The sequence below is a fragment of the Trachurus japonicus genome, chromosome 11 (genome assembly GCF_045865225.1).
Source record: "Trachurus japonicus isolate A0001 chromosome 11, Traja_1.0".
Taxonomy (NCBI): Eukaryota; Metazoa; Chordata; class Actinopteri; order Carangiformes; family Carangidae; genus Trachurus; species Trachurus japonicus.
The window spans coordinates 10484502-10495478 of record NC_140917.1 but is presented as its reverse complement, the minus strand read 5'-3'; the positions used below and the strand labels follow the sequence as shown (position 1 = coordinate 10495478).

The 10977-nt window shown below is 39.3% G+C and overlaps 1 protein-coding gene across 3 annotated transcripts in view; it reads left to right on the top strand.

Annotated features, from left to right (window-relative positions):
• The window catches only part of LOC146978237 (H-2 class I histocompatibility antigen, Q10 alpha chain-like), a 16795-nt gene extending 6056 nt beyond the window's left edge, over positions 1–10739 (top strand). For 2 of the 3 annotated variants that reach the window (XM_085790922.1, XM_085790921.1), the window contains 3 exons: positions 587–646; positions 805–873; positions 980–2915. In XM_085790922.1, coding sequence (XP_085647048.1) covers positions 587–646; positions 805–873; positions 980–984 — 134 coding nt within the window. In that variant the 3' untranslated portion in view covers positions 985–2915. Of the gene's footprint in view, positions 1–586; positions 647–804; positions 874–979; positions 2916–6670; positions 6944–7104; positions 7396–7666; positions 7952–8604; positions 8731–9416; positions 9495–9597 lie in introns of those variants that run through there. The other variant, XM_085790923.1, reaches the window with a different exon arrangement.
• The last annotated feature ends 238 nt before the right edge of the window (positions 10740–10977 follow it).

Here is a 10977-nt window from a genome sequence, read left to right as displayed (position 1 = left end):
TTTCGATCCGCTCGACAGCTCCAAACTCACTCGTCTGCACCTCGATTACGGACCACAGTGTGTAGTTTTACACACAGCATCATTTGACTCGGGTGAAGGAACAACAACGGTCTCGATACAGATCAGTGGTCGCTGTTGCCGCTGTGTTTTTGAAATTTCTGGGTTTGATTCTCATGTCGGACGTAGTGCTCGCACTCTTCCACTGACGACGCTCTGCCCAATCGGTGGAAGGCAGTTGGCTGACGTCACATTTTAGTATGGCTTCGGCTCGCTTGGACCCAGGGCCGAGGCGGTACTAAAAATGGTACCTGGTACCAGGTACTAGGGCTAGTGGAAAAGCAAAAAAAGCAGGCCGTGCCGCCCCATGCTGCGCTAGTGGAAAAGCGCCATGAGTTGAGTGTGTATAATGTATAGTGTGAATGTGGAATGTCTGTCTCTGCCAATACAGAACTATGTGCTGCTATGCTCTGCCGAAAGCAAATTCTGCCCTCTTGTTGTGCAGTCTTTAATAAATGAATCCTGAAATGAAAAAAAAAAAAAAAAACACAGATAAAAATTGTTTCTCTCTCTGTATGTGCTTGTGTAGCCTCTAGCGACAATTCCTCTACATCTAGTGCCAACTCTGGAGACAATCAGTCACCCAAAGGTAATCATGCAGTGTTACATAATTGAAAACTGTATTAAAGTAACAAGTTACGTTTTGCTCATCCTCACCTTATTGATTTGAAGTGGGTTCACAATGATGTGGTTCATGTACAGACGATATATTTATACATACCAAAATACCTTTTCTTCTCTGCACAGGTTCGACTGACTCTGTCGGCAAAGGTAGTGCTGACTCCGGTCGCGGTAGTGCTGACTCTGCTAGCCCTGGTAAGTATATTAGCTGTATAAACAAAACATAAAATACACATAATAATATCAACAACAATCAATAAAGAAAGTAACACATCTGTTGATTTTTCTTTCTTCATTCTAGTATAATGGTCCAGGCAACAACAACTGAAGCCTGAAGAATCGTCTTTACTGTACAAGAATTGGAATGGTGTTCTCACCATCTGAAGTTTCTACAAATACTAACCAATCTGTTACTGACAGTGAACAGTATTATACACTATGTATTTAAATAAGCTAATAAGGATTTCTAAAAGAATTTGAAACTACATCAGTGCTACTAGTTCAACTACATTTCTATTTCGTATTGTGGTCGTAACATCAGTATATAACTCGGTGACGTCCACACAAACTTCATTTCCCCAGACATTTCTAAACCTTAAATGCAGCTCTTACACCCCATCATTCTGCTGATGCCAGTGAATCGTCTGCGATTTCAGAGCAACAGTATTGGAAAAAGATTGGACTGGAAACATGGAAAGTAATAATGCTGTTTGTGTTTAATATGACAACAACAGGTCTACCATGTTTATAATCCTTAAATATTTTGCTAAATAAGTAGGCTTACATTTGCATCACTGAAGACATTGTTACAGACGTTTTTAGTATGAGTGAGTGTGAATTATGATTTTATTATATAATTAGAGAGGTATTTCTGCTGCTGTGGCCAGGGCATAGCAGGTGACAGAGGAGGATGTCATGAATGTCCAAGACATTTCATGAATGCGTGTTTGATGTCCAAGACATAAACACGCATTCAAGGACACACATTAGCAAACATCCACAGACATTTTGCCAGCAGAAGAATATTTATTTATTATTGATCACTACATAGCAATGGCTACTAGTCTACTACTTTTGTCACTTGATTGTAGCTTAACTTGTTACATTTTTTCTAGTGAGTAGCTTCAGTGTGGTTAAGCTTCATTTTATGTAGACTAACTTGTATCTTAGCTCACTACATGTTCCAAGTACATTACTGAACAGTGCTAAGAATGATAATGTGAACTAATGTGAAAGAACCACTGCTTTGTGTAATGTTGAAGTTAGGTGAACCCAAAAAGGACGGTATAGGGATGTGTGTTTAACTTGTGAGGAATAAGTGCCTTTTGAAGAATTCACGTTTATTTTTGTTAATGGACTACAACATGGAGATCATGGCCTATGAACAAGTTTTGTAGTTTGAAGTGGGTTTATCTTTTTTTGTGGTTGCACTGCTTCTAAAACTAAACTGTCCTGTGCTTCACATGTATTTATTCATCATGTTACTTTTGTGAAAAAGATTTTTCAAACTGGGTGGGCAGTGCTGTTAAACAGTATTTCCCCCCTTCCTGATTTCTTCCCCCCCACCCCCCATATTTGTCACACTGAAATGTTTCAGATCATCTAACCAATTTTAATATTACGCAAAGACAACCTGAGTAAATCAAAAGTGCATTTTTTAAATGATGATGGTTGAAAAAATCTAAAAATATACTAAACCTAATAACTGACTGTGCCATTCTAGGCCGCAACTAATGCAATCAAGCATTTGTGATAACTGGCAATAAGTCTTTCACAGTGCTTTGGAGGAATTTTAGGTAGAGAGTAGAATAAAGGAGTTAGTTACAGAAGAAATGCCTTACATTTGAGCCATTAAATATCAATAAATCTATGATATGTGATTGTTAAGACACATGAAACAGGGTTGTGTGTTACATGAAGGATTGGTCTGAATTGTATTTGTTTTTTGTCTTTACATACAAGCTATGACCAACGTGCATGCTCTTGGTCAAATATTAAAGTGTTTTATGTGAGGTTTAGTGTTGTTTTTCCGTTGTTTTATTATTATTATTTTGCCAAAATAAATGCACTGCTCACTTATAAGACAAATAAAACACATTTTCACTAAAGTTGTGTGATTGTGTGTAATTATATGAAGGATGTAAATAATCTGAGGAAAGATGAATGGAAGATCTGAGTCTAATAAACTGGATTTTAGAGGTTAAAGGTGGTTTTGAGAATAAAAATAACCACTTGCACTTTGGAGTCTGTTTCTGTGAAGCTAACCTGGTCGAAATGAATTAACCGTGTAATGACCAAAATTAAAACTGTAGTTATTTTTTCATAACTGCCCCTGAAACACTTGGAGTATTTTAAAAAATGTGAAGTCATTCATCATGTAGGCTGTGTGATCGTTTCTGTGAGGTGTGTCAGCAGCGTCTCATCCTTTAAAACGACAGCTTTCTTGGTGTTTGTTTCCACTTATCATCTTAATGTCTCTGCTCCGCCTCCACACCATAGATTTGTTTTTTTTTGTCAAGCAGCATCTCTCGGAGGTGCTCGTCTGCGTCTCCAGGTAAGCGACAGGTGACAGACGCAGGAAACAACAGACCGTCGTTAATGGCGGGCGTACATGACCTGGGGGTCGGGTAAAAACGCAAAATAAGAGTTCTAAAAAGAGTAAAAAAGGCGCTGTTCTAAGATTACAATGCCTTTCATCATGATCTTTGTCCTTCTCGGGACAGGATTGACGGTTAACAGCGGTAAGTGAATACTTTGTTGTTGAAACGTTAATGTGTGTCATGTTAAAAATTAAAGTAAATGGCAGAAAATTAAAGAGATTAAAGAATATAATTACATGTACAGTATTTATTACGTAGTCCTGGTAAATGAAACAGCCAAAGAAGAGGAAATAATCAAATCTGAAAGTAGCCTAATTGTCAAACCAACATGATGCTGAAAACAAAACTATGCAATGATTAAGCTCATTTTGCCTTTCTAAATAGGCCTAAAGAGGTCGACAACTACATGGCAAGTTGGTTAGCACGTCCTTTATGGGTGAGTGAGTGCACATCCGTTACAGCTGCAGGTCTGGCCATTCCCCCCACACCCAGACTCCACGCTGGGGCAGCACAAGAGGTAGTCTGCAGTGGTGTTATTCTTGCCTGGGATGTGGTACTGTGAACCGTACGGTTGCATCACACCAGGTAATTTGCCCATTATTGTCCTTCATCTTCTCCAGACATTGTAGCACCTTGTGGTCTATCTCAAAGGTAAACTGTCTCCCCAGGAGGTAATATTTGAAAGAGTCCAGGGCCCTTCCTTCTGTACAGTGGGGAAGCGGAACAATGTTCAACTAGGCCACAGGATGGTGGTACTCTTTTGGTCCCTGCGGGAGAACCGATCCAACACCCCTCTCAGATGCATCAGTTTGTAGTGTCTTTGAAAGCTAACACTGCCTCGACTGTCCACTTGATGTGGTTGGGGCATCTTGAGTCAGTGCGATCCAATATCATCCGGCTGCGGACACAAATGGGCGTTCCTGTCAGTCAGTAGAGCAGCTCTAGCTGAGAGATTCAGTATGAACCAATGGTAGAAGCCAGCCATCCCAAGGAAAGATCTAAGCTGCTTCCTAGTTTGTGGGAGAGGACATGATTCAATTGCATGGCCTTTGTGAACTTGTGGTTTTATCAAACCACCTCCAATGGTGAGGCCCAGTTACTCGTTTCTTTTCTGGTGAGGACACACTTTGATGGATTGATTGTCAGGCCTGCTGACTGCAGGTGCTCCAGAACCTCCTTAAGGTGTCCCAAATGCTCCTCCCTCCCAGGTGGTGCTGTAGATGACAATGTTATCAAGATATGCACATGCAAAGTAGGAACCCACAGGGCCTGGTCCATCAATCTTTGAAACGTAGCAGGCGCACCATGAAACCCAAGCAGTAAAAAATCAAACTGGAAAAGCCCCCAGGAATGCTGAATGCTGTCAGCTTCCGAGGCTGCTGGGTCATGGGAATAGCCATAGCCTTTGCAGAGGTCACTTGTGGTCAAGTATTTTGTTTTCCCTTAGGTGCTCAATGAGATCATTAATCCATGGAGTGGGGTATGATTCAAACGATCATCCATGGCCCCAATGGCCACTGTGATGGCCAGTTGCTCCAGCCGTACCGCTGTGGTGACAACCCGCGGCCCTGCTGACGACGACCACCGGCCCCAGTGGCCATGGTGACTCGCTCCACTGGCTGACGACCCACAGCCCCAATGTCTCTGGTAACGGCAGCAATCACAACGGTGGCGTGGCGCGGCTCAGGCCTGGTCCATAGCAGCATGAACGGCCGCTCAATCCAATGTCCATCAATAAAGGTAGTTTTTGACTTAACGTAATAACTTGAAAAACTATTTAATGTCAGAATCTAAAAACAGGCTACCCTTTCCTGCATGTCATTCAGCCTCTCTCTGCCTCCTCATTTCCTGTCCCTCTCAACTGCACTATCGAATAAAGGCATGAAAAGCCAAAAAAAATACAGGCTACTTAAAAGAAAAAAATCTAAAAACTTAAGATGTTATAGGCACAAATAACATCTTCCACAAGAAAGAAAACAATTTATGAATACGATCAAAATAATAATAAAGATCATGGGAGGCGTCTTCAGTGGAATATAACTTTGCGAGCAACATTGAATGCACGAGGCAGTCGACGTGAAGCAGGAAACTAATGCAACGAATGTTTCGCAACCGCCATAAAACGGAACAAAGAGGAAGAAGAAGCAGGAAACAGACTGTCGAGCATCGTGAGCGGACACAGAAAAGAGCCCGGACCTGGCTGGGGTCGGGTAAAACGACAAAAAAGAGTTTTAGAAGGATTAAAGAGACTCTGTTCTGATCATCATGATGTTTTTCACCGCGATCTTTGTCCTTCTCGGGACAGGATTGACGGTAAACAGCGGTAAGTGAAGACTTTTTGGCCACGTTAATGTGCATTAGGTTAAAAATGAAAGTAAACGGCAGTTGTGACGTCTTAAAAAATTCATGCTTCTGCTTTGTTTTTTGATTTGAGAATTTTAATATCAACGATAAATTGTTGATTGGTTATGTAATGTGTATTCATCACGTAGTTCTGGTAGGCTAAATAAAACAGCCAAGGGAAATTTAATCGAATAAATGCGAAAATATTCATCAAACCAACATGTCGGTGCTACAAACGAAACCAACACAACGTGCTCTTATCTGTAGCAGGAGCTTGCGACAGTGATTTAGAGGTTTGAAAGTTAAACAAGATTTTGAAATTGTATAAATAATTAATGAATAATTTTTAATTTTTTTAAACAATAATTGAAAGACCCTTAAGTACTCAAATAGCCTTTTTAAATGCATCATTGCATATTTTTTATCAGTTCTGAATCGGTTCAAATATCTCATTTCGATGCCTTAGTAGCCTAACAAACGGCTAATTTATGTACTCTCTTGAAGGTAAAGAACACATTTCATCTAACTTCACACCACAAACTTCCTGTGCAATGAACACGGAAGTGTTATGGCCTAATGCAGTAAATTTGACAAAGACAAACGAAAGTGAATCCAAACCATCAAAATGTGGCTTCTTATTAAAAAATGACCAATTTCCTATTAAACATACGGGATTGGGTAAAATGCCAGTTAGCTTAGCTTCTGTAGTTTAGACAATAATGGTTCCGGTCAGTATTTTAGTAAAATGAAAAATGTCTGTAAAGAATAACCCAAAGCTTCCAATCAATAGGTCTTACCATTTAGTTTGATAAGCATGGTGAGATAAAGGTGGGGCTATTTTAAAAATTTCATTCAATGTTTGACAATCTCAAAGGAAAGCGTCAAGTTTTTTTTATTCATCCAGAGCCTAAATATGTAGATGTACCACTTTCACAGGTGGTAGAAAATATACTTAAGTGTTCATCCAAAGCCTGTGAATCAAATCTATTAGTCCTGATAGACATTGTGTTGTTATAAATATTCATCTGTTCTTCCCGTGTGATTTCCAGAGAAACATTCCCTCACCTACATCTACACGGCCCTCTCCAAACCAGTCGAACTCCCTGGTATCCATGATTTCACAGCCATGGGTCTGATGGACGACAGGTTGATCGACTACTTTGACAGTGAGAACCAGAAGAAAGTTCCCAAGCAGCCATGGATGGAAGAGAAGCTTGAGGCTGATTACTGGGAGAAAGGCACACAGTCCCGCCAGAGCAAGCAGCAGTGGTTCAAAGTCAACATAAAAATCCTGATGAATCGAATGAGACAGAATGAAACTGGTAAGATGTGGGCAATGTGAGGGGTTAGGATCGTCTGTTTATGTTTCAATTGTAACTTCTGCTACGTTTATTAAAACCAATGTTGTTTTTATGAAATTTTGTAATGTATGTATCTGTGTTTCTTTGTTGTTAACAATATGTCTTACTGTTCTGTCCCATAGACATCCATGTCCTTCAGTGGATGCACGGCTGTGAGGGTGATGTTCAGCCCGACGGCAAGTTAAAGTTCATTCGTGGCATGGACATGTACAGCTATGATGGAGACAACTTCTTGTCCTTCGATGACGCCAACTCTGTCTGGGTGGCTCCAAATAATGCAGCTCTGGAGACCAAGAGGAAGTGGGACAATGTCCAGGTCTTGAAAGAATACACCAAAGGCTACCTGGAGAATGAGTGCATGGATTGGTTGACCAAGTTCATGAGTTATGGAGAGAAACAGCTGAAGGCTGCCTGTAAGAAACATTTCTCTATCAATTAATGATACATTTATTACAAGGATATTCCACAAGTTTGTTTATGGCCATTTTCATAATTATTATAAGGAACATAAGACCTAAAGTCCATGTTGCAACGCAAATCATAATCAAACTTGAGGGAACACCATATTCAAAAACCATGATCTTGAAAAAAATGTTTTGGAAAAGATATGAAAATAAAGAATAGTTTAAATAAAAGTAATGAAGGGATCCAAACAGGAACTCACTTTATGTTTTCTCTTTCCAGTGCCACCTCAGATCCACCTGCTTGCAAAGAGCTCAAAGGTTAAGACGAATGTCATTTTGACGTGCCTGGCGACTGGTTTCCTCCCAAAAGAAATCACACTGCAGATCAAAAGGAACGGCCGTATCGTTGAGATCGAAGATGGATTAAAATCCTCAGGTGTTCGTCCAAATGAAGATGGCACCTTCCAGAGGAGAGACAGCGTGGAGATTCTGAAAAGTGACATGTCTGCATACACCTGTGAAATCATCCATGAGGCTTCAGGAGTATATCGTGTGGAGTCATGGGGTAAGAACATTCTTCTTACTGTGTGCATGTACATTTTTGTATTTAAGATGATAAGAACTGTAATGTAACTCAGGTATGCAATATGGACATTATTGCAGAATATACTGACAACATGTCTGCAATGACTGAAAAGTTGATTTAAATGACCCCACCAACAAATGTTGAATGTATGTCCAAAGCCAGAACACTCAACACTAAATCTTAACCATAATTTCTATCAGTGACAGTGACTTACCAAGAATTCGACAAAAAAGACAGGTTATCAGCAGGTTAATGAACCAAACCTATACTGAAAAGGTTCAAGTTAGACAACCAGATGTGTTTCTTTATTGAGCAGACTAAAACCATAAGTTTGTCTTTTGGTTTGGCTCGTGGTGCACCACAGTAACTCTAATCTTCCCAGGAGATAACAATGTCTTACTTGAATAGGATTGAATCCATTTTTCTGTGTCACACAGTCGGCAGATGGGAGTGCATACAGAGGAGACACATATATATATGTACATAATTTTTGTCATGAAATATTAGCATCACCCTCACTTAAGAGCTACACATCCATAGCATATCATATTACATTGAGTCTGTCAAATAGAAATGATGTTGAGTGAAGGAAACTGAACATGAAACTAATGTGAATGTTTTCTGTGTTTTAGATCACGTAGTTTTTGATGCAGAGTCTGAAGGAAATGGAGCTGTCATCGGTGCAGTTGCGGTTGTGGTGGCCCTCTTGGTTGTTGCTGTTGTCGTGTTGATCGTGTTGTTTAAGACAGGCAAACTTGGTAAGTCTACACACAGTGGTCAGTATGAAGCCAAAACTAAAGCGGTCTGATGAAATGACTAGAATAAATACTACACCGTTGCAAAATTAATGATGTTCACTAAAAATGAGCCATAAATCACAGATGTTTATTTTTATCCACCTCACTTATCTGTGGATTGAGGAGGTAATGAACACCTCTCAATAAATTGCAATACAATGTAGGTGGTTATTTGGTTCAGACATAGGATTTTACTAAAGGATTTCCTTTAGCCTTTTTCCTTTTATCACTCGAAGACGAGGAGATGTTGCATTTCATGGGGAATATTTACAGCAGCAGATTAATTCACATTTAATTTTAGTAGATATAAAAGACCAGCACAGAAACACTACACAGAAAATAAACAATACATCCAAACCTGTAAAACACCACATGGACACAGGCCCCAGCTCTAATTTTATCCGAGTCTGGCAGGAGACCCACCTGTATATTCACATTCAGTCTGTTTGTTTGTTTATTTGTTAGGTTTTTTTGTTTGTTTCTTTTTGTCGTTGTTGTTTTTCACCTGAGTTTGAGTGTCAGCTTTAAGATTGGCAGAAATAAAATGAGCCAAACTGGTTTAAAAATATTTTAGACCCACTGACCTGGTGTCAGGCACAGTTTTCTGATGTGTCACCATTTTATCCTTTGTGTATGTGTTTGTGTAGGGAAGAAGCCTGGTGGCTCCAACTCCACACTCAGTTCCATCACTGCAGAGCAAACTGAACACCTTGATCCAGACAAAGGTAACCATGCAGTGTAAATTGAATACTGTATTAAATAATAAGGTATTATTGTTCATTCTGACTTAATTAATACTGTTAATTTTTCTTTAACATAATGGTCCAGGCAACAAGAACTGAAGCCCGAACAATCATGACCTCAAGAAAAGTTTCTGCAAATACCAACCAATCTACCATCACAACAGATTGACAGTGGGTAGACATTGAAAACGATGAAAATTAATTGGTGGTGTCAAAAAGAACAATCAAGTCAAGAACAGTCAAAAAGAACAAAGTATACAAATAAGCAAGTTGTCCACTGCATTTCTAGAGGTTTTTTGGAACGACTGTCTCAACATTTAAGAATGACAATGAGAAAAAGAAAAAAGAACTTTGCGCAATGAAGTAAAGTGAATCCAAACAGGACAGTATAGGGGATAGGTTTTTAACTTGAGAAAGGTAATTGACTTTTGAAGAATTATTGTATTTTTGCTTATTTTTGTTAATGGAATGGAACATGGAAGTCATGGTCTGAAAAAAAAATGCTTGTAGTGTAGACAACTGGTGTTTTTATGGCTGATGTACTGCTTCTAAAACTAGGCTGTCCTGTGCTTCACAGGTTTTTATTCATCATATTGCTTCTGTAAAAAAAAAAAAGGGATGGTGGGTGGGGTGGTTAAAAGAGTAAGATTATGTTACAGTAAGGGTTGAAAGTCCTGGGGCTGTATTTATCAAGCTTCTTAGATTTACTCCTAAGAACACTGCTAAGAGTTGACCTACAGTATGAGTAAAAAAAATTCTTTGCTGAAACCTGCACTTAGTTGTTCACACTCTTAGCGAAGTGTAGGACTGAATCGCTGAATGGAATCCCTTATCCAAGAATATAGAAATATCTCAGTCAATAGTTAAAGGTTGGGTTGGAGATCTTATCCTGGATCATTTTTAGAAATCCTCTTAACACCCGATTGCAACTGAGTAAATAAAGGCTTTTTCACAAAAATGAAAAAAATTGAAAACTTGCCTAGGGAACGAACAAGCCTTAAAAAACACCATCCAATCACGTACAATGTCACATTGTAGTCAATTGGATCGTGATGTTTCAATCAAGCTACCATCTCTCTCCCTCGTTTAAAACAAAGGCCTAAGAAAAAGAAGAATAAAGATTCTAGCCTGGGGCTACTAAGGCAGGGACCACTAGAGAAACCGCTTAATACAAAGGCCAAAGAAAAAGAAGAATCCGAGCATTTCAGAGCAAAGCAGAAAAGAGAAAGAGTGAAGGAGTATACAGACAGCTTGTATGCCATAAGTATGGAGTTTTTTATCAATCGAAACTTTTAATAGTGCTCCACTGGGGTCCAATATTACATTAAAAGCCCCTGAAATAAGCATAATAGGTCCTTCAGTGTTACATTGTTGCATTATTCTAGTGACGAGAAATCGAAGCATTCTGCCATTAAACTTCTGCTGTGCAAGGTAATTTGTGAGATGACGTCCCTTATTAAATGTG